Consider the following 25,345-nt stretch of genomic DNA (forward strand, 5'->3'; position numbering starts at 1 on the left):
CATTTTAACCAAGTGTTTCTTTATTTACAAAGTGATGAAATGCTTTGCCACTTCCCCAGCTTCTCTCTGAGGATAACGACAAAACGGTCAGACAGAGCAATAACAGAGCAGTTGTAGACATATTGATCCGACACAATATAAAATAGCATTTAATTACAAAATGAGGTGAGACAGCGGCACATCTCTTTAGAATTTCCTCTGAACAGATGCACCGCTGTCTCACATCAGTATTCTCAAAAATCGAGGTAGAAAAAGCACACACTGCTCAAATGATGACTGATTTGACACGGGTTCATACAGGTCACCAAAAAGTTCAACTTGGAGTGTAGTCAGCAGGGAAGTGACCACATCCTGGTTCAAAAGGGAGACAAAAACACTGTTGACAACCAGTGGACCAAAAGAGTCTCAAGAACATGTAAATTCTCAAAGTGAAATTTCAGAGTTCAACTGGTTTAGCTGTACAAAACCAATAAGGTCGGCAGCCAAATGTGGAATGACACCGATGAAGGCAAAATAACACGAGTGAAAACAGTCCACAGTATCATGGTTTCTGACACATACCGTATTGAGTTCATTTTGAATTCAAGTGTCCAATAAAGTGTTTGGGTGAAACATGGAAACACTACTGCCAAACTGTCACTCACTATCCAGAATCTCTTATGATTTATGTTTACAGTGGCATGTAAGACAAATATGCTTTGAGCAGACACTAAGCAAACTACTTTCACTTTCCTTTTATAGCAACAAACACTAAGATTTCATGAATGGAGAAAGGATTTTAACACCAATTTCCACCCACCTCCATTCCCTTGGCATGAGCACATTTTAAACATTTGTGAAATATTTAAGGTGCCCTGTTAAATTTAGTGAGAGGACCAAATTGAAAGCTATGACTGAGGTGATACAAATATTATTTAACACTGGCACTAACAACAATACATCTCCAAGTGTTCAAATATCTGTTTGAAATTAATCTGGGAGGTGCTCAAATGCATTTTAAGATGAAGATGTTCAGAAGACATCGTGCAACAAAACAAATGTTTTTCCTTATCAAACATCAATTTTGTGAATATACAGAAATCTGTTTGCTTTCTGTTCCCTTTGAAAGCCCGAGGATGATTGATTGTGTTTACATGTCATTTGCTTTGTCACTACATTATCCTACCATAAATCCAGAGCCACCACTGAATTGTGGCATATGCACAAAAGCAGTGTCGACTTGAATAGCCCATCAAGTACGCTCTATGATTTTCTTTCCCAAAATAGAATGACTGAGTCACACACACACTGAAGTGATCGCGCTGTCTCTCTGCCTTTGCGGAGGGGCTATAGAGCCACCATCAGTGACTCCCATTCTGTCAGTCTTTGTCTTATCTACAGGCCTGCTGTGTACAAGTCGCCCTTTAAGCACCAAGTGTACAAGCACAGGGCCACCAAACCCCACCTTTTCAGAGTCAGTATAAGCTGCCGGAGTGCCCTGCTTTAAACTTTAAGAGCCTCATGCACGCCCACAGCAGACAGTCGGCGGTTGATGTTGCGATAACGACAGCGGAGAAGGTCACGATAAGTGGATCGCAGGTCGCGGTTGAAGAAGGCGTAGATGAAGGGGTTCATTAGGGAGTTGGCGTAACCTAACCAGAGCAGCGTGCGCTCCAGCCAGATGGGCACACAGCTACACTCTACTCCACAGATAAAGGGCCTGGCAGTGGACAGGATGAAGAACGGCAGCCAGCACACGGCGAAGACCCCCACGATCACCCCCAGTGTTGTCGCTGCTTTCTGCTCCCGCTTGAAGATGGAGATGTTTCTGCGTTCACGGTTCAGCAGGCGGGACAAGGCGGCACAGTCCTCTGCCACACCAGGCGGCTTCAGGCCCTGCATTCGCAGCGCCTCATTAGCCACCGTTTCCAGCCGCTCGCGACGTGAAAGGTCAGTGAAGCGGTGTTTGGCGCCACTCTTGCGAGCCGCCCTGAAGATCTTGTAGTACATGACCAGCATGACCAGCATAGGGATATAGAAGGCTACAGCTGTGGAGTAGATGGTGTAGCCAAAGTCTTGGCTGATGAGGCACACACCGGCTGTGTGGACGTTTTTGGCCCAGCCGCAGAAAGGTGGCAAGGTGATGGAAGCTGACACCAGCCATACTCCCAGGATCATCTTCGCCATCAGCTGACCGTTCTGCCGCGCTGGGTAGGTGAGAGGCCGTGTGATCCCCAGATATCTGGCAGGAAAGGAGACAAAAGAAGTATCAGGACTAACTTCCAGACAGGCTTTGCTTTTTGACTAAAGGCGTTTGAAGCTACTTTGACATTTGCTCCAAACCCTTTAATACCTCGTCCAGTGCAGTAGCTTCATCACAGCACAAACAAGGAGGGTTATTCACTTGTGACACATAAGGCCTGTCTTCATTGAGATGAAACAGCAGTGTGGTAGACGTCTCAGGAAGAGGTCATAAGCTCAGTCACTGCCTGGAGGGCCTTTAGCTGCTTTTCTTTGGCTTTGGAGGAGCTTAGCAGGTAGAGAGGGAGCTATCAATCAAATGGGCAGCACAGTGGTTTCAAATAGCAGCTGGAGGTGTCAGAAAAATAAAGATAAAGTGAGGTGTGAAAGGCTTGAATTTGTACAAAACTGTGAAAATAGCCACTATTCCTACAAAATGATAAATCTGTGTGTACATCTCAGCGTGTTTTGGCTCTGTGCCCACAGCCTTCATCAGCATCAAATGCATCATTGATGAAAGCTGTGGGCTATATATGACAGTCCTGGCTGTTTTTCTGCTTTCTGCTCCATTGTTAATCAAGATAGAAAGCTTTAGGGACCACTGGCCAATCTGTCTCATCATCCACCAGTGGTGCTAGCAGCACTGTGGACACCAAATTCAGCTCAGTCAGCCGAGGCTGGGTTCTTCACTTTATCAATGGCTTTTAGATGTTGAGTGTCAGATTCAGTGTGAAAGTGTTACTTTATCTTTACACAGTAGCCTTAATGTTTATAAAGCGCACTTCAGCGCTTGTTACAAATGCCACGGGACTGTGTAGAATCTGCACTTAATATTCTGTTACAGTCAGATTGAAGGACAGGCATTAATCAAAAAACTTGGTTGTCAAACATTCTTGATGCCAAAATTATTCAGAAATCCATTCCAGTGCTTTTGCAAAAACTTTGCTGGCAAACAGTGCAGCAAGAAACAGTCTTTTGGAAATACAAAGTCGAATTTATCCAAGTTTTAGTTCACCACAAGCATGGAGTCCAGTATCTCAGCTGCACACACACACACACACACACACACACACACAGAGGGAGAGAGAGAAAGAGAGAGAGAGACGGTTCTAATGTTTTTTTTATCAGCTTAAGAAAGTCACCACATGTGTAATGTGATTGGCACTTGAGGCATTTGACTTACATGCAACTCACATCACAATTTGTCAGCATTGCCATGACAGCAAGTGAAATGGCTGCAATTCATTGGAGACAGGTGTCATTATTTTGGAGGCTCAGGTGGTCAGGTGGTGGCATCGTGAGCCATAAGAACAAAAAATACATCAAAGCAATTAACTACTACAACTAAGTTAAATTTGGTAATGCATGTAAGTCAATTCGAATCCTCTGGAATCACATGTCCGAAGCCCAGAAAGACTTTGAGGTTTCCATTTAAACTCAGGTGCAACACACTATTACAGTGTCCTTCTTCATGATTCCTTGGCTCAGGTTCCATATTATGTAAGAACTGCTGTTTATTCAACTACCAGTCCCTCAAACCACTGCTCTGCCGAGCTTACTTAAAATGTACGTAAGCTTTACAGGGGGGACTGAACACATCCAGGCGAGCAATGTCAAATAGATACAAGACAGATCCTGAGATGGGTACACTCCACGCGGTGGGAATTCTTAGGAATACATAATGGAAACCCAGTAATGCAACACTCCTCTTTGAATGCATTATTCAGTAATGAGGAAGGTGGCTGTGGAGCTTATTTGTGGGGATATTTGTGTGTCTGTGGGGGGTGGAGGGCAGTTCTCCACAAAACTATGACTCATCTTTGGCCCTTTAGAAGGCAGAGCTGTTTTCAGACGATAAAAAAAATCCTCTCACCATCCTTGTGGAGACAAACAACTGCCAGGTTGGATAAGACAGCACACATTTTAACACTTCATTACACAGCTTCCTGCATGTGTTTTAGCAGGATGAGCTGATGCAAACGTCTGTGAATCCTCCTGTCTTGTGCGTTTTTGACACAAAGAGATTGAACTTTACTGACCTTTGTCAGTCAGGAACAGAATACAGCATGCACAGCAGTTATATAACAAGGAGCACTGCAAAATGTGACGTACTACAACATACCAAGTAAACACATGAAAATAAGTGCAATATTCTTAGAATATAATGTAAGTGTAAATCAGTGAAAGACTTTTAAAATTGCAATAACTGACTGGCCACTTGGGGGCAGCAGAAATAAGCTATAAACAACACTGGCATATCATCACATTCACAAGCTGTTAGGGACATTGTCGGACTTGTATCTCTGTCCACTTGATAAATGTAAGTCCAACTCCAACATTCACTTATGCTTTTAGCTCTGTTCTCCATAAACTCCTGAAGAAAACAGCTGGCTTTTTAGCTGCTAAATGCTCCACTATGTTCACAAGCTAGTTGCTAACAGTGTACTGTAAGTCTGCTGTTTGCTGCTGATCAGGTAGTGTTCAGTGTACCATGGGTTTTTAGAGCTTTTCAGTTGAAAAAAGCTGCCTGTAGCAGCTGGAAAATACCGAGAGCTGTGGGAGTGAATAATGGTAATGATACCAAAACAAGGAGCTTCAAGATACGAAAAGATCAGTAGAGCTAAGAGGGCCTGCAAAATCAGGTTACATAGCACATCGTCATGCTAAAAAAAAAAAAAAAAAAAAAAAAAAAGTGGCAAAGGATTATAATCACCTCCCAGCAAACACCATGTGCTAAACAGTAAACGTGACGCACACAGGGAGTTTAGAGGGTTTTCTTCATATCTTTGGTGGATTTGGGACATATCCACAGCTGCAGCAGCCCGCGGGGATTACCCAGCCACAGACAAACAGTGTGCCCGAGCTAATGGAGAATTCCATTACTTCCGCTAGGCTACCAGCTCGGGCACAGTAAAGTGAACTTTTTCTGCGCTGAAACACTGTAATCGGCCCTGGTGAGCAACAGTCGTCAGTCATCTCCAGGAGCACCTCTCAAACCTTTTATGTCTGAGAGGGGATACACTGTAAAATATTTACCAAGCTGCAGCTGGTTTGGGCAGAGGAGAGGTAAATTTAGAACAGGTTCTCCTGAAAAGAAAGTGACAAGACGGGGAAGTCTATCAAATGACTTTTTTCAGAAACTTTGCACTGGAGAATCCTCACTCATTCATCTTAGTGAGGCATACAAAATTCCTATGTCACTGCACTTGAGGGCAATCCAAAATGAGCGTGTGAAAAAGTGGTTGGCCATTTTAGGGAAAATATCTTTTTTTGTGTGTTACAGTGTGACTGAAGTGGGCACAAAGATGCAGACGTCGCCTGAGGTCAAAGCATTGTTGTTGAAGAACTGCCTCTTCAAGACCTGAGATGTGCATCTTGCCTGCTTTTTATCCAGCAGTCAGGAGTGTGCATTCACTGCTTTCATGCCTGGTTTGCTTTACATCAAGTGAATGAGAGTGCTGGAAAAAGGGGAAGACCTGCAAACACCCAATCCATTGTTCACTCTATCCTCAGTGTAAACTCTTGTTGTTAGAGAAAAATCAGGTATCTGCAAAATATTTAAAAGAAAAGCTTGTTTTCTTAATGCTTTTTTGGTGTATGGTGTTCTAATAGCAGGTTTTAGCAGGCTGACTTCCCCTGAACCAGTATGATTTCTCTTTAGGCAAATGATAGCTGAAAACAAAAAGAAACTGTTCATTTCAACAAAAGTATCATCATAGAGTATTTACTCTGAGATGCCCTAGACTGAAGAGCGCCAAATCTGTCGAGTGAGAGTTCTGGGATTTCTCCAACATCAGACAACAAACTCAGTCCTCAAGGAATGCTTCAACTCTCTTATTCTATTTGACAAACCTCCGTAAGACAGAGATTGAGCTGCTTCTCTCACAGAGCGCACTGCACAACATCAGCAGAGCTGTAATTTCCTCCTCAACAAGGATGCAAAGGAGCAATCCCATCTGTTTCATACTTAACGCAGAATCCAGCCTTACTTCTGCTCAGGATACGGTTGGGATGAATGAGTAAAATAGCAGCAGTAGTTTTTTTTAAATCTCATTTAGACTCTTACATAAGCCAGACTGGTTCATGCCTGGACAGATGTACTTCTTCCCTCAGATTTGTCTGTTACCGCCAGCCACAGGACTGCCAACTTAGGTCAGGCTGGTGTCAAATGCCCTGTGAATAACTGTTGGCACTTCTTAAAGCCTACATGCAGAAGAATATGCTTGGGAATTGCCACCTAAGACAAAAGAAATAATAACCAGAAAGTTTGTAGGTCAAACTAAAGGTCAGATCACATATATTTTCCCCACATATCATTATGTTTCCACTTAGCCCTATTGATATCCAATCAAGGAGACAGCTGCTAATTACTCTTTAATTACTGTTTAATTGTTTTTGTATCAGGGACATAGGGAGAAATAAAGCTGCATGGGCTGCTATATGTAAGGTTTATATTTCATTCAATTTTTCTTTTTTATGGTGAAACATAAGCACTTAGCCTCAGTATTTTTAGCCACACTAGCTGTGTGGCTCCAGGGATGGCAATGTCGGTCAGTCAGCCGGTCCAGCACTTTGGCCCAGACTAAAATATCTTAACAACAACTCCTGGATGGATTGCCATGAAATTTTGTGCAGACATTCATGCCCTGTCAGGATTTGTAACACAGTCAATTTTCCCATCTTATAATTAATAAAACTCCAAAAATGACTAAGCACTATTACATTGACATTCCCATCAGCCGCAGCTTTACTATGAGTTGAGTGACAATTCCAAATGTTAGCATGCCAACATCGTAAACTAAGATTACAAGCATTGTAAACTTTATATCTGCTAAACATCAACATGTTGTCAATGTCACTGTGAGCATTTTAGCATGCTCACATTAACATTTATCTCAAAGCACCGCTATGCCTGAGAGTAGCCTCACAGAGGTACTAGCATGGCTGCAGACTGTTAGTCTTATTATATGGTAGTTTTTCCATCTCTTATTTTCCCTTCACAGTTCAGAGTTAGTATAAGATCAGATTTACAAGACTGTGAGATAAAGATCATTCCACTTCCCGTTCTCATCTTAACAGGAAGTGTTGCGAAACAATTATACATGGTTTCTCTACCCAAGAGGAATAGAGAAATTTACTCACCAACACAAACCTTGAAATCAGTCAAACACTCCTACAGATTCAGAATCAAAAGCACAACACAAAAAGCAGAAAGCAATGGTCATATATACAGACACAAAGGGGATTCTGATGGTTGCTGCAGTCCTATAAGGACTTCTAACAGCGACTACCTTGAGGGCCATGTGTGACACTAAAATCATGGAAAATCCTTAGCATGATTCAGGATCTCTGGCCCCTTGTGGGCTCCCTAAATAATTCTGGTTTCCAACCCCCACAGGCTGCAGCCCTGACTACCCTTTCAAAACTGCCTCATGCTTCATTTTATACCGTTAATTGTGTTGCAGTTGTAAGCTTTTCTAAATGGTGAGCTATCCACAGAATCACTGTGTGTACTTGAAAGACACACCTAAAAACAATGCTTCCATTCCTCTGATTTTAAGTCCTGACACCTTTATGATGTCTGTTTTACTTCCTCCTAATTGCTGTAAAGCAGCAATGTGGATATTTTATTGCCTTCGCCGCACAGCACACCACCTGTTCCCGTCTGTGGTTTACTGGCTCTCACAGCAATAGAGATGATGGGCAGCTATTAATGCCATGGTGATGAATGGATTCTCCTTCCAACAGTCAGCGTGTCCATCCCTGTCAGAGCTGGGTGTCCTTGGACAACAAAGCAAACACCCCACGGGCTCTACAAAACAGAGCAAAGAATAGCGTAATACAGTAGAGGAGATATGGTGACTGAAAGCCTACACATAAGGTCATTCATCACATCTGAAGGCAAAAGAGCATGTCACTGCTCCAACACTTGAATGAGATTTGGAAATCCTGGCGTTGTGTACCGAGGGGTGAGACATAATAATCACTGGAATGACGCCACATACTTTGGAGTCCTTGGTGGGAGGCATTCATAGAGTTGCTCTCATTTGACCCTGATTACTTACTCTCCTCCACACGTCTGGTCAAGTGGTCAATCCCTCGGGGGGGGGGGGGGGGGGGCTTTTGCCGTATGCAAATACATACACAAATGCCTGCTACTTATGGCAAAATTATGGCAAAATTGATACCATGTGGTAATTCTGAAGCTCCAGCTAGCAGCCGGTTAGTTTGGCTTTGCATTAACACAAGAAACAGAGGAAACAGCTAGCCTGCCTTGGTCAGAAGGCAACAAAACAAGCACCTCTAAAGCTCATTGATTAACATGTTATATCCACTGAAGTCCTTCAACACATTGTGTAGGTCTGGACTCCAGGAAGTTACAGTGCCAAGCAATAGTCTGGCCCTGTTTCCAGTCTTGATGCTAAGCTAAGCTTTCCAGCATCTGACAGCAGCGCATGTTAGAGCTATAGTTCAGTGACCAGCTCCATATATAAAAGTGCTCTTCACCACCACCCAGCATCAATTGGCCTTTACTTCTATTATTGCTGCTGCTAGCTGGTCTTCACTGGCCAATAGCTGTCACGCTCTGCATCACAAACCACCCAACCTTCACCATGTTACCTGATTTAAGCGACTGCTGCTGCTATTTTCCATTGCTGCTACTGCTGATTTCTGTTTCTGGTTAGTGCAGCAGTCACCTCTGCATGACATGCTGAAACACACCACTGACCTCCTGCCTTTATCTATACATCACTGCACTTCAAAGCTGAGTACAGTATCTGTAGTTCATTTTAGATTAGAGAAAAAGAAAAAAAAAACAACACTTGAAAATCCCATCACACACATTATTTAATGTTGTTCTCTTCCTTTTTCAGCTCACTCTCCGGACTCCCAGTCCCAGCGGACTCTGACAACATCATCCAGCCGCGATCTTTCACTGCCGTTTCGACCCCTTCATTCTGATAATGGCAGTCTCAGAGAGCTGCTCTCAGCTCTCTCAGTCCTAAGGATACTTCGAAAGCACTCACACGTCTCTTGATCTGTCAATATATCATTCGGCCCACAACAGTGTTACATGTGGCTCCGTTCATTCCATTACTAGTTCTGTGTATTTTCCGTTCCTTCTCCAGAGATGGATTTGTGATTGAGTAACTACTTTGAATAGAATCCTCCAACTGTATTTTTTAGTACACTATTGACGGGTGTTTGTGACCAACGATCAGGGTAATGATCTAAATGTAAATGAAATATATTGTCAGGGAACATTTTGCATATTGATTCAGTATCAACATTTTGAGATTTGCCAGATATGTTTCCCCCCAAAGGTATGTGCTGTTCCAAGTTGAACAAGTTAAAGTCAAAGTGAAGGAAAGTAGTGATGACTATAGAGCACATTAACATCCAGGATCTGAACTTAGTCAGCAGCGAGGGTCACCGCCTAAATTATCAGATTAAATGTTACAGCCATGATCTGGCTTCATGCCAAGTTATCTAGTACGATATTAAATTAATGTCACCTACTCTGAAGAGAAATAGGAATGACCAACTGCAGAGAGCACAGATTGCCATTAGTCGTTATTTCATAAATTTGCAAAAGATCATATTTCTCTGTTAATGCCTCTGTCATTTTCATGGATTCACCTCTAAAAAATAAGCAAAAATAATGAGGCAAACACAAAATGTACATGTGCATAACAACAAAGAGGCTTTACTTTATTTTCTGACCCTGTTAGGAAGCTCACCAGTGTCACCTTGTGTCTCTGGTCTTTTGGGTGGTATAGCATGTGGTGTGCATTGTTTCCTGAATCTAGGCCAGAATGTTTTTCACAAGAGATGAGACGAACTAAAATAAACAAGACAGTTCTCTGTGTCGCCGGACTCTTATCAGTCTGCCTCGTCACGCCGTTTACTTTTACTTTCTGAATGGATTTTTTGCCTGCTTGTTAAGCATTTAGCCATTTTTTGCTCCCTGTCAATTCCTTAATGGACTTCCATTATGATGGCAGCCATGGTGACCAGATTTGTGATGCAGCTACAACAAATCTAAAGACCTCTCTCTCACACCCAGAAAATAAATCTAATACCAACATGTATATGCATGCAGTGGTACAAGCTTGGAAAGAATCTTTAGTTTGCATGTAATGTGGCATGTGAAATGCTATTAATGCCCAACAAAATGTACATTTACTGTGGTCAGCATCCCAAATGTGAAAACTCATTTAGTGAGATCCCAAAACGCCCTCTCAAATATTAATGAGTGCACACACTCTCGCTTCATTATTATACAATGACTGGAGTCTGTTAGTGGAAGGTGAATAAGTGCCAGCGAGTCCATCTTCCTCTCTTTTTCCTGTCATGATGATGTGAGAGAGTGAGTGTGAAGAGCCCCTCCATCTTTGTCACCTTCCCTTTGGTTCTGTCACCGAGTGCACTCGCTCTCAAAAGACACCTCCAAAACTAAATAAGCTTAGAGGAAGTCTCAGACGTGGAGGAGGAATCTAATTGTCCACTTCCTCCCGTTTTACTTCTGACCTTTTAGAAAAAATGTTGAACAGTTTTAGTTACCAAGGATACCACAGGCTGCTCCTCTTTTCAGCCGACTCGCTTTCTTCCAATTTGGCATCTAGCAAGCAGTTAGTATAGCTGAAGTAGCTGTGTGGCCCATTATATGTCATCATTTCATGGCTCTGCAAATAAAAAAGGACAGTGAGGAGGAGTTGAATCCAACTTGTTCCTGAGTCACTACACACTACCATGTAACATAGAGGCAAATGTTGAGGACTGCTCTTTTTTCCACTTCGTAGTCTCTTACTGACCTTTATTTATGGGACATAGAAATATCAGATATTAAAAAACCCAGCTAAGAGCGAGTGAATCCTACTGATACCTGTATTACACCTGAATTCTGTCATTTAATCCTCAGAATTCATCTTGTGCACACAGAAAATATGAGTCACTGTGATGTAATTCTGACACATTATAATTCAAGGTTGCTCAATCACGTTTTCAGTTTCATATGCCTCATATCCATTTTTTATTTAGAGGTAAAACACAACAACAACAAAACAGACCAAAATCCCCAAATCAAACCCGTACAATTCACATATAGCGCTCAAAGTTCCACTAGAATTAAATGCAGCCTTCATCTCTCCACTACAATAAACCTCTTCCATCGTTATCTCCACCAGGTGTAGGCCTGGAGGGGATCATGCATTTGGTCATGTGTGTGTGTGTGTAATCTCGCATACTGGTGGACCCATCCGCCTAAAATTTTTGTGCACATTTATGACTGTATGCCCAGGGACCTCTCATGGTTGCGGTGATTCACGTTTTTTTTTAAAAGCCTATTTAATTGGCTGTTCTGTTTTATAACCTACTGTCTCTGACTGCTGACTGCTTACTCCTTTTAACCAGACAGCAGTGATCAACAACTGCCTCAGTTTGCACCCAGACACATCTGGCGGCAGTGATGTGCAAATCGGCTCCGACGTCATCTTAATTCCCATGTGCTCGTAAATCGCCTACCCGAGCAGTTGTGTTGAGCAGCACAAGCTTTCCAGGTGATTTCCAGGTGATTTCTTTAGTGTGTGTTGTTTGATGTCGATAATGATCAATTAACATGAGATCTTTACTGATCCTATCAGCGTGTTGGAGATTGAAATAATCTGTGAAGTTACGCTGCTGTGCCTGGCGTGTAGATGCGCACAGTGTCTCTGTTATCGTATCGTTTCTGCTAAGGGGGCATCGCTGCAGGTAATGTTAGCGCTATTTTTCTCATTAATGATGAATTATTTCACCTACCCACAATCCATCTGCTATTAATCAGGCTGTTAATTTTTACAACCCGGCACACCCGATGTGCAGATTACCCATGGTACTGCAATCCGCACTTCACTGCCTGGCAGGGGTCTGCACTCTGCTGAGAGTATTCCTCTAATTCAAAATCTTTTTAGTGTCAGTTTTCTTCAGAATAGACAGAAACTCCTCCATTCAACAAATTCACACCAAGAGCCCGGAAAATAAAGCTTTTCCCATTAAAATAACAAGATAATTTAGCTATATAAAAGTTTGTTTCTGCACAAAGTATCATCGCAAAACACCTCTTGTGAACCTCTCTTGGAAAGGTAGATATTGTACAACATGACATTACGAGAAATGATGATACCATAGGCTCAAATTCCATAGAGCAAAAATGCATTCAGCAGTATCAATATTGCCCTAAATCATAAAACATTTTTCTGGACTCATATATTTTCATAAAGCCTGGCTGTGTTTAAAGGACTCTGAATTGCCTTGTTGAGGGCCGCTATACAGATAAACCTGCCTTACCTTGCCTAAGGCCTCTCTCTCTAAAGAGCTACCTATATAGGCCAACAGTTGTCTCATCACTGTGTTTAAATAGCAGCTCATATGTAACATCATCAAAGAATCAGAGATGTACAGGTGTTCTTCATAATGTAGATTCTTGTGCTTTTCAGAATTTTCAACCTAATCGAGAGGGAGGAGAATTTAGGACTTTGTGTTCTCCTAAATGATTCATTGGATCTATATGTCTTCAGCCACGTTGATTGTGCCATTTTAATGGAAAACATGGAACCTATAAATCAATCAATTGGGTACTATCCTATAAAGAGACATTTAGATAAAACAAATGGGAAAAGTGCACAAACAGAATACTGTATGTTCAGCTATGTCAGATGTAATCATTCAGACTCAAAGCGTTGACAGCAGTTTTCCTGCTTACATCTGCAAGACTGAATATTTTTCAAGAGAACAAAGCAAATTTCACATAATTTGATTTTACACCAGATGACAAGATCAGAAACATAAGATATGGAAATGGAACTAGGTTCCTGTCTGAGCACAGCGTGTCCTAACCAGACAAACCCATGACTGATGACAGGAATATTCATTACAAGAGCAATTTTACTGCTGTTTGTCTCGTCTACGAGCAGTGAGCAGTGTCTACGGGAGACAGTAATTCTAACTTACTCAGCTATTCTTCACATTAAATGTACAGTACCACATTTCTACAGGAATCATCTGCTAATCTGAAGGCTCGACAAAGCAAAATACCATTCGAGGTGAGTAAACCCAGCTGTGACAACAAGGTAATAATACTGATCCAATGAAATAAAGGTCACTCTTGTGGTGCCAGAGCAGTGCACATAATGATGGGAAAGAAACAGTCCATCAAGTAATAATGCTAAACAACACGAGACTGATATGAACGAAACACATGAAGGTGTTTGTTTCTTATATAAGTATATTTCGTCTACTGTGGATGGCTTAAAATCACGAGTCAATATGCCAGATTTGGGGAGATGAAGTGAATCACTCATCTGCGCCTGCCAGACCATTGGCTCCACATTCACATGCACCACAGTATGAGCATTAAGTTTTATCAGTTGGGAAGTAAAGAAAAGTACTTGTGGTTCTTTTGAAGAGGTGTCTTAAATTTACACAAACCATGGACAGTTTTGAACTTTGCAGTGGCATAGTGTAAATATAGTAAACACACCGGGTTTACTGGACGCATAGATCCTCACAGACACACCCACACAATGCACAAACACTGGCAAACTGTTCTCAGATAGCTAGCTAATATTTTTAGCCATAGCTGCTGAGTGGCTCGAGGGATGGCAACCTTGGTCGTTCTACCACTTTGGTTCAGACGGAAATATCTCAAGTACTTTTGGATGGATTGCCATGGAAGTTTTTTACAGGCAATTGTGCTCCCCAGAGGATGAATCCAACTGACTTTGATTAATTCTTAATCTTTGGTGGTGTGCCACCATCTCAACATCTACTGGATGGACTGACGCAAAATTTGGCACAGACATTCACTGTTCCCAGAGAAGGCATCCAAAATGTCCAAATGGAATCCCTAACTGTTCCTCTTTTTCCACCATGACGTTCACATTTCCGGTTTGAAATGTTTCGCTGCCTGTTGGATGGATTGCCAGGATATTTGGTATACATTCTTGCCCGATCTGGATGAACTTTACTAACTTTGACTGTCCTCTGACTCTTCACGTAGCACCATTATTAGGTCAAACAACATATCTGCAAAACATCAGCATGCTAGTGTTGTCATTCTGCGCATATTAACATGCTGATGACAGCATTTAGCTCACCCCTGTGTCTAGGAACAGCACCGAGCGGTTTGCATGGCTAGAGACTCAGTCTTGTAGGGAGACTGACATTAAAAAACATCAGCATTTAACTCAAAAGTGAGACAATAAGAAGTTATATTGAGGAGTAGTGCTTGTAGCACAGTGGCTCTTTGTAAGAAGTTAGTGAAAGGGACACAAAATCACACACAGCTTTGAACTTAGGTGTTGTATCTAGAAACAGTAATTATGCACTCTCCTGTCTTACTGGGGCTAATCTGCTGTGTTGGCTACATCCTTAGACACACACACACACACACACACACACACACACAATCCGCCAACACTGGCAAACTCTTCTGAGCTCCTATGAGCTAATAATATATTTTCAAAGTCTTTTTACTTTGAATAATTTAAGTTTTCTACTCAACATCGACCTACTGTATACAAATCTGTTTTCATGGAGCTTTGAGGATAAACATCCAGAGACAGTTGGACCATGTTGCTGTTTGTTTTTATCTTTTAACAGGTAACTAACTTATGTGTCCCTAAAACCTTTTTCTGATGGTCAGAGTATGCACAAGTGATTTAAAGATGCGGCTGCAACCAACAAAAACCATCTCATCATCATTCTGACTCAATGATATAATGATAAAATCCAAAGCTTAAAGCTACTTAAAGACCTTGTGGTGAGATTCTTTTGGTCAACTGCTGTTTTCCTTTGGTCCATAATGAATTTTTAATCTCAAATGTTAATCCACTGGATTACATTTGATGTTGCTTGTGACTGGAACTTTCATATTCCCAGTGTGTCACATATACACTCACAGGCATTTCAAAGCATGCAGGGCTGCCCACAGTGCAGTGACCTAGTTAGTGGTCAGTTCTGGGGTTCAGTGTGTTGCTCAAGGGCAGTTTGGCAGCGATAGGTTGCCATAACTCAATTTTCTATTTCACAGCTGGAATGCAAACTTTGTTCAGTGCTGGAGGTTAAAGTACTAACTTCTCAGCATCTGCCTGACCTGACAAAGATGAAGAATTTCAGCTATGAAGTCACATTTAAGGACATCCATTTAACATTTTCATCATACAATGCTTGAGTAATTAGTTCAGAATTGATCAAGAACTACAATAGAGTGATGCATCAGTGAGATAAGGCAGTTATTGAAAGAGATTGTTTTGAAAAGCTGTTGTCTTTGGCAGCATTATAGTATTTGCTCAAATACAGACATTTATGGTTTCTGCTCCAACATAAATACACATGGATGCACAAGATTGGTCATCAGATTAAAAGCTAACTTGTCAGTAATTGTTTATAGGATCATTCATACTGCTGATTTAATGGACTGTATAAACACTGAGGCCGTGCACACAGAACCAAAGGCCAACACATGTGTTGCATAGTTATTCTGCAGCAGCAGCAGCAGCAGCAATATGCTAAATGTCCAAAACATATTATCTGCAATCACCAGCATGATGTGTGTGTGTGTTTGTGTGTTTCTCTCAGCTGCATCAACAGGAAGCCCATTATCTCACAGCTCGGTAAATGCTTGTTGACCCTTTCTTAAATCTTAATGAGTAACAGACCCCACCTTTGTCATGCCAAACACGAAGCATGATTGATGCCACACTAAAGTCACTCAGCACTTTGCCCTTTTCTTCTTCCTACACCTGCAGATTGCTGGGTGGGTGACAAGCTGGGAATAGTCAAATAAAACTCAGACCTCTACGAGTGCGCTGGCTACTCATCTATCATCGTTCATGTTCATGGGTTTTTTTTAACAGTTTTCACCAACCCTTGGTTCACCAAAACATCAATAACTGTGTAGAATTTCAGCTAAAGGACACATGAAACAGAAACCTCAAATTATGGTCAGATGGTTTTTACCTGAAAGAATGGACATGCAAATGATTTAAAAAAAAAAAAAAAACAACAGCCCGTAACAGCACCGTTCATAACCTAACCTGTCATTTGTGAAAGCACTTTGGTTGGATATTTTCATTTTAGTCTTTGATCCATCGACACCACTGGCACTATTCAGATATGATGCAGAGCTGGATCTGGTTCAAGAGTCCGCTGATTAGTTATGTAGGCAAATCTGATTTAAGTGGCTCTCTACAGAGACAGGCAATAAATCAACAAAATAAATCACATCGCAGACCATGTGCCAGTGAGGCGTGAATCTCTGTGCTGTTTAAACACATGTAGCAGTTTCAAATTGTATTTTTCTCTGTCATAAATTCTAACCAGTCCATTATAAGAGCAGGGACCAGCCTCTCTCAGCCTCTCTCAGCCTGCTAAGGCTTTGACTGAGCTGTTGACATTTTGATGGCTTAGCAAAATATGTCTTGAGGGAGGCTGGTATGGCAAACACTCTGTCATATCAAGTGTTTATGTGATAAAGAGTGTAATTTATATTGTGAATTAATATTGGTCACGTTCTCTATAATTTTCCTTGGTTTGGTTACCTTGACTGATTGACATGAGCTGTCATGGACCATGCATGTTTGCTTTTAAGATATTTCTATATGATTTAGAAGACGTTGCATAGGCCCATCATAGAAAAATATGATTCCTAGAATACTAAACACTGGTACAGACATTGCATGTCCAGTCTGTCGCATTTAACAAGAAATCCAAAGCCTGAAAAGAATAAAATCTGCTAAATATGGTAACTTCCATATGGTGTGAAAGCAGCACACCATGATGAACCCAAGCTGGACCTGCTGTAGCAGCCACAGATTTGACAACGAGCCAGAGGTAAATATATTCGTTTTACTAATAAACCAATGAGAAGACCTCAAATGATGGTTGCTTACACCATGACAGATAAACTGCTCCAAATCTCAAGTGAGCTCTCATCTAAAAACCTCTCAGTGACAATAATCTGGCAACAGACCAATCAAATAGTCGACACGACCAAATTTTTGCTCTCCTTCCTTTGATTTTCTGCTCTTAAACATCTCGGGCCCCTTTGGGCCCATTCCCACGTACTGATCACATGACCAGCGGACGATTTGTCTCGCACTTCATGCGCTTCTCTAATAAAAGTCAAACAGACAGAAAACTGAGCTGTGGTTGATAGTACAAGCAGCACTTATCAATGATTAACTTGCCAAATGCCTTCTCCCAGCATTTTTATTTCATGGCTCTCTGAAATATTTTCATTGACGGCAGTTTTGCTCTGGAAGAAGTGCTCGTTTACAAGATATGGGTAATGATGGATTTTAAATTTAAATATTGCTCCCTCTTTAAAGATGAGAGTGGGCTGTCTTGTCTGCGTATGAAACAGCCGTAGTGGCTTGTAACATTAAACGTGTCTCTTGTGGCTTTTAGAATCTCTAAAATGCAGCACTCTCTGTAAACTGGTTGTGATCACAGGATTTAAGAATTCAGTGTAAAATCCTATTTAGTACCGAAACACACTTTCTGTCCCGATTTAGCATTCCTTTATAAGCGTGAACTGCCTTTGATCTGATCGCACTGGCCTTGCAGGAGATGTCCAATCCTCCACATTTCAGCGAGGTGGCCGACAAGTGGGAAGTGAATAGTGCCTGAGAGAGTGGAGCTTAGGCGTCACATCACATTACCTGAGGATGCGTCAGCTAGGTCAAGTCATCTGTGTCTGCTGCTGCGTATTGATGTTCCCCAGCTGCACTAAGCAAGCGTTGTCTCTCCTGGGACAAACTTACGCGTCAACCTCACAAAAATATTATCAGATGTCTGGGGTGGGTCGATGTGCGAGCTGTGTGTGAACTCGGCTCATCATTGACACAGGATGTGAAGGCTGTGGCTAATCCTGCTGCCATCTAAGGGCCCTAGCCATAGCGTGATTTCCCACCTCAAATCCCCTGCAGAAGCTTACGGGTGTGATCACACCTACACTGTATTTTCTTTAGTCTGAAGCTTGGTGGAAGAGTTTACTTTACTGCAGTTATGTGATATTTTTTCTTGACCTACATCCCAGCCATTTTCCACAAGTTCACTGATACTTAAGCCAGGCTCTATTTGATTTTCTGCAAATTTAGCTGCTGTCTGTCTCTTGCTATACCATTCCTTCACCATTCCTTTAGCACTGCCTTTTCTTAGATGTCTGAGGAACTACAGAAAAGGACTACCCTCTCTTCCGACTGTTGTGAATAAATCATTCATATTTGACGTTTGAATTATTGAACATACAACATATTACTCTCAGTGAAGGTAAAAACTGACTGTAACCAAAAGAGATACTAACATTTAAGGAAGTGGGCACGAAAGCGGCTAAGCCTCTGCTGAAAGTGCATGCTGGGATATCTTGTGAAAGAGCAGACCTACATTCATTGAGACAGGAGGCCTTGGGTATATAACTTCTCGTTTATTCCCTTCACAACACTGAGACTGGACTCTTCTGCCGTGACTGGGTCAATGCTGTGGTGTGTTAGGTTCAATGTGCAGTGTTGAATCTCCACTTAAAAGGCTGGAGGTGGTGATGGGCACTCATCCATAAGCATGGCTTTCACAGCCATAAATCAGCATTTGCACATACACTACAAAATCAATACTTCTGAAGAGGACTCTGGAGTCGTTTTCATGTGGGCCAGGCTACATAACCTTTCTTCAAGTCTACCAATAGCTTACTGTTATTGGTTAAGAATGGTTACTAAACTATGTTTTCTAAGGGAAAGGATTGCTATAGAAGGCGCTTTTTATAGCAGTTTGCAGGAGGGAAAAGAGGCAATTGGTTGGACATTCAGATTTGGAATTAATGTACGATTATTTGTTTATTATTTAAGTGAAATGTTATTCAAAAAGCTGAAAGGTAATTTCTCACCTCCATTAGATGCATAATGCTCAGTAAGTAGGGTTGGGTGCATACACACTATAAAAAGTTTGGCTGTTGATATTTCTGGGTGTTAAGGGGCAATTTTGAATTTTGCATCAACTTTTATTTGCTCTGTATTTAATTTGCTACATGACATAAAAGACAGTCAGATAAATTGTTCCACTCTAGTTATTTCATCCATTAATGTTTTTTTCAATTGATTTTCCACAAAATGACATACATTTTATCATGATATGCATTGAGACCGTGATATAAAATTACATACACCATGATACAGAAAATTTGATTCATTTTGCCCACCTCTAATATGAAGTCGCAGATAGTGTTCAGTCCCCCTAATCTAGAGGGTTAGGGTTAGGGTACTCTGTGTACTGCTTCACACCCATTAACCACAGTGAGAAGACATTGTTTGCTGAGACAGGAAATGTGTTTCCTTTCCCAGCCACTGCCATCTCTTTAGCTGCTCAGAAATCAAACAGTCTTTTAAAAAGTACTTAAACTTTTGTTTAAATATTTAAAATGTCTTTGAAAAGCACCATTTAACCACAAGATGATTGCATCTTGAGCTTCAGTCACTATGTAATAGGATCATCGTGCACATTTCCTTCTGAATATGGACCACTAAATGGTAACAGCAACTAAAATCATCTTTAAGCAGGTCCTGCATTAGTAAAGGTGTGCTCCTCACTCACAATGAGTACTTACTCAGTCTATAAACAGAGTCTTCTTCAGATTGAGAGAGAGCCTTCTTCAGGTGTGGAGTTTGAAAAACATGGACATTTACCCGGCAAGGAGGGTCTAAAAAAAGACACTATTGACTTGCAATATGAGAAATGTAGGACTGTTTTGTCCTGATCCATCCTTAAGACTAACACTCAGGATAGCTCCTGCTCTGCAGCATCAATTTTAATCATTCTTTTCTAAATATATCCCCTGCTCCCCAATTTTATGGAAGTGCAATACATTGCTGGTGTAACTCTATAACTATTCTTGAGACCCTGACGTATTAAGTACAAGGGGCCAGGGTCAAAAGTATTTTTAAATCTTGGTTATTTAAGTTTATATGCTGGGGTCCAAAATGTCATTGCTCTCCCAGAGCCCCACATGGTTTAAGTTAGACTCATGTTGAGTGGATGATGAATGTCATGAGTCCTTGCAGGATCGGTAATTCATTGGCCCTGTGTTCGAGGGACCACTCCTCTAGCACCAAATTGTCCATACTGGCACATACAGTGCAGCATCTCCTCTGTCACCCTAAAGGAGCTCTAAGAGACAATCAATATCCCTCTGTGCAGCAGAGCACCTAGTCTTCAGGGACTGCATAATCCCCGCAAACAACCCTGTACACTGCTGAGCCTCACTTGCTGCACTCAGCCTTACTTCAGCTTTATTTTAAAATGCATGTCCTTGTATGGGAATCCTAAATGACAGAGCGCCCAAATTAGAGCTAATCATGTGTCTAATTGGCAATTCTCATCCTAATGAATTATCTCTATGATTCCCACTGTGAATCATATGCCAAACACACTCTGCATTGTTTAATTAGAACAAGCCTGTTTTCATGGAGATCAACACAAACAGTTTACAGAAGTGTCTGTTCAGCTTGTGTGGGGATGAAAATAATCCTAAACTGACGTCCCATTTAAATTTAAATTCTCGGTTGATCTTGCAGTCAACATGATGCAGGGAGACATGGAAAAGATCCTCTTGACTTGTGTGGTTGTGCGGATGTGCACTTAGATTTCATGGTAGCAGATTCAGTCACCTATCTTTTCAGACATGCTTGCTCACAGGTGGGTCCATTTGTCCTTTCTGAGCATATGAGCAATTCACAACAGCCATGAGACCCGACAGAGCCGGTTTGCCACACTCCCACTTATCTCCCACTGGAATACAAAGCAATCGCACTGTATCACAGCATGATATCTGTGATCCAGTTCCTCCCATAATTAGCTCTTCAGGCATACTTAAGTTTCTTGTCCTCAGTGTATCCACAAGAAGGAAACATGCATAATTCTGGGCATAATGCATTGAGGGAATAACGCCTGATTGGTGAGCTGGAGGAAATAATCAGATAGTTAATACTAACATGAATCTCTGTCTTCATTATGGTTAGTGAGGCAGAACAATGACACCGATCACTTGACTTTCATTTCATTGTGGATTATAGTGGGAGCAGTGGACAAGTCTCATTTGTCACAAGCTGCGAGCCTCAGCGCTGGCATTAAGAGCTGTAGTATACCTGAGATGCAGAGTGGATCTCGATGGGTGGGGAGGAGCGCTCAGGTTCTACTTTCCCCATTCTGAATGTGGGATTTAAACCAACTCACAGTGGGGCATTTGGGAATGAACTTTCATGAATAATTTTGGAACAGCATGTTGTTGCAAAACACCAGGGTGGTAAACCTCATATTTATATGTGTTAAGTGAGACAAGAAAGCTGTTTTAGGGTTTGCTCAGATGTGAACTTTACTGACTGCACTGTTTGTGTAAAGTGAATTCCAGCATTTGCTCTGGCTTGATTGTTAAGGGGGCTTAATAACAGAGAACAGGTGCGACCTGTGAGCCCTCAACAGCGATAAAGGACGATGCTGAAAAATCTATCAGTCAAAGCAGCTTTATGGTAGTGCTGTATTGATCCGAAATGTGTAATTACAGGAAACACTACCCATGGTTAAGTCTTTCAAATGAATTAATGGGGCTATAAATTAATCACTGTCCGCTTCTTAATTTTCTGGTTTAGTGATTTCAGCGGCACAGATGGCAGATCATCAATCAGAGGAATGGTTGATCTTGATTCAGCATTCAAATCTCAAAAACGACCAGTTATTTGATTAACAGTTCATTACCCTATCTGGCACTTGATCTGTTCCTGCTCTCAATGTGCTTAAATGGTTTAAAGCAGCTTACAAAAGGCCATATACAGTATGTATTTTCCACGTCATTTCAAACGCACTGCATGCGTAATTTTGGTGCCATTTAAAATCGATAGGCTCCAATATCAAAGCAGCTTTAGTTGTTAACTTTGGAAACTTACCTATCAACGCTGATCACACACAGGGTCATGATTGAAGCAGTGCAGCACATTACATCCATGCCGATGAAGATATTGCAGAACACCTCTCCAAAAAGCCACTTGCCCCCGGTGAGGTCTGTCACTATTACAAACGGCATCACAACTATAGCCACTGACAGGTCCGCCACTGCTAGGGATACCAGAAGGTAGTTTGAAGGTTGCCTCAGTTTCTTCACCACGCACACCGCAATCACCACCAGCGTGTTTCCCATGACGGTGACCGCCGTGATTATCGCCAACATCACCCCGATAATGATCTTCTCTGGGCGCCCGAAATCCTGCAGCTGCTCCCCGCACGACTCGTTCCACATGGTTGTGGGACTGATAGTGACGAGGACGTTGTACAGAAGCTGCAGAGTGCCATTGATAACTTCGGAAATATCCTCCTTCTTGTTAAAAGTGAGCTCAATTCCCGAAGTATTGAACATCACGACGTTATCTCGGTGCGGGTGCAAGGGACGCCTCGCCAGCGCGGTCCAGTTACGCGCATATTTGGATATGTGTGACCTGCTCTCGGCTCCTGACCAGCGGTTTTACATCGAGGATGTTGCAGCTGCACCACAGCAGAGCTACCAACAACTCACTAAGGCTCCTGACTGGTTCCTGTTTAAGAATGATCCGTCTGGGGAAGTGCTATAGATGCGTGCTCCATCCCCAGAGAGAAAAACAACTTCTACTTTGAAACTACGGAACGAAAAGAAGTTGCAGAAGCTAAACATCGCTGCTCCCGAAGTGTTTCTCAGTGCACTACAGTGTACTTTCTGGCAAGTTGCGCTGCGCAAACCGCACCTATTTGTGCATGACGCATCACTTAAGACGCACAGACAGCCTACTAACTGAATAAGGGATACGGCAGTGCTTTTAAAGTGGATTCAGGCGTGCAGAAGCATACATTTTTTAGTGGGTGTTTGTGCATTTGAGGCACAGGGTTCCCTCTCACACTTTAATTAGCATTGTGACAGGTAATGAGAATATGTGCTGACCACGACATAAAGATTCTGCTTTATTAATAGCATTTATAACACTCTTTTATATGTGACTGTGAATTCATCTAACAGAAATCACACATATTATCACACATTATATTTCGACTCCGCAGTACACATCTATATGTACAGTGATGTCAGAATGAGCTGTTTGGCATCCCTGTGAGAGACTTTTTTCTTTTTTTTTAAAGCCCTGAAAAACAGCCAGTCCTTTTTTGGAAATAAATAAATAAATAAATAAATAAAAACCATGCACCAAAGTTTTAAAAATTTTCCCACATGCCTCTTGAATTTGAAGAGACAGGAAATGATCCTCATGGCACGTTGCCACTGCCTCCAACAAGCAAAAATCACCTGTTTATAAATAGAGCATCTCAAACACTCAAAAGCAAAACCATTGAGCAAAAAGTTTAGTTTTTTTTTTTCTTGTAGTGTACAATATGCTTTTCTATCACGCTGATGCTTTTCTCGGTCACGTCAGCTCCTCAAATTTTAGCGCTGAAGACAAATCAAAAGAGAAAGTCCAGCACTGCTGATGATGCTGGGAGACAGTGAGGACATATGGGAAAGCTTCCCAGGACTTTGGCTGCTTACATCATCATCCAGGCAGCAACAGCTGTGGCGTGTTTGTCCCCTCTGGCTCTGGAGGGGCCCATGCTGTTTCCCACAATTCCCTTAGCCTGTCATCACGGCCCCCTCACATGCTAAGCCACCACAGCCATGGCCTTTATTCACCATTACCTACCACTCAGTCTGACAGACAGGTCAGTAATGATTGTCATATCAGATTAATGCCAGTGACCATTACCAGTTTCTGCTAGACCTCCTGCTGTCAGGGAAATTTGGCCTGTTTACACTGAGAATATAACAGATGCCTGGATGTCGGAGCAGATGGGTCACGTTTCCAGGGTGGAAAGCCTCTGAGGTGAGTACTCTGGGTTTATGTAAATCAACCTGTCAACATGTCAGTGTCTCATTCAGCCTGTCTGAGGGTCTTGTAATGAGAGGGGTTAAACAAGCATGGATTACACATGCTTTGGGAGCAATGGTGACAGATGGTTGACAATACAAATTCCAATCAACCTGCTGCAAATTGTTATTGGAGGTCTTTCGTCTTTGTGGAATGAGCTACGTAGACAGGCCATCAGGCATCGTCAGTTTGTGTCTCTTTGTAGTTCTTTTCTGTCTCTGTGGTTATTTTGGACCTTTTTGTGGTCATTTTTAGTCTCTTTGTGTACATTTTTGGTGTCTTTGTGGTCATTTTGTATTTTCGGTCTGGGAGCTGAAGAGGGATGGCTGGAGAGGGACAGAGGAGGAGACCTCAAGTGGATGGCCCATGGGTTTGACAGGGGCACAGGGGCACGGCCTGGGAGCAAGCATCATGAGTGGAGCAGGTCTGGATCGCGACCAAGAAGCACAGCCAAAAGGCGGAGCCACCACGGCTTGGGTGCTAGTGACGCAAACAGGGCCGCTGATGAGGGTGGTGGTCAGGACCAGAGTCTGGCAGCTGAGCAGGGGACCCGGCAACAGCGCAGCAGAGCTGGAGACTGGTGACAGGGCTGCATAACTGCAGGTGGCAGGAGTGCTGGTGGAGCAGGGGAAACCAGGGACTGTTGAAGCCCAGGAACAGCAGACACCTGCAGCACAGGAGGTGTAGAAACTCTTAAGACAAGCTGATGCCTTTTAATCAACCTAAATCTCTTTTAATAGACGTAGAGTGATGTGAATGTGGGTGTTTGAATTGTTGTGATCTCACATGTTGTTGTCTTTGGCCTGTTTGTTGTAAAAGGCAGGGACAGGGCAAAATACATTGTAGCAGATACCACTCAATGCAAATTTTCTGCATTTTTCATCTGCCTCTATTGTTTCCTATGTATTGTAATTTAATTTTTATTGATTTTTTTAAATATAGTTTTTATTGTAGATGTACTGTGTGTATTGTTATCAGGGCATCATTACAAATGACAGCTAGCGCTCAATGTGGTTGAATAAAAGGTAATATAAAAAGTGGACAGCTGCAGCTCAAAAACTGGTGGCTGTTGCAGCTGTTAGGGGCCCGCTGCCTTCCTCTTCCATTTCCTTGCGGTTCCTTGTTTTTTCCCCTCTCCCTCTCTGTGTTCTGTGTGT

The 25,345-nt window shown here is 42.1% G+C and overlaps 1 protein-coding gene across 1 annotated transcript; it reads right to left on the reverse strand.

Moving 5' to 3' along the window:
• htr7c (5-hydroxytryptamine (serotonin) receptor 7c) lies at positions 1-22,996 on the reverse strand. Its single transcript, XM_076729743.1, has 2 exons — positions 22,194-22,996; positions 1-2,221 (listed from the first exon to the last, which is right to left on the reverse strand). The coding sequence occupies exons 1-2, from the start codon at positions 22,658-22,660 to the stop codon at positions 1,483-1,485; spliced, it is 1,206 nt and encodes a 401-aa protein (XP_076585858.1). The 5' UTR covers positions 22,661-22,996; the 3' UTR covers positions 1-1,482.
• Between the last annotated feature and the right edge of the window lie 2,349 nt (positions 22,997-25,345).

Source organism: Chaetodon auriga, chromosome 5, assembly GCF_051107435.1.
Source record: "Chaetodon auriga isolate fChaAug3 chromosome 5, fChaAug3.hap1, whole genome shotgun sequence".
NCBI classification, from domain to species: Eukaryota; Metazoa; Chordata; class Actinopteri; order Chaetodontiformes; family Chaetodontidae; genus Chaetodon; species Chaetodon auriga.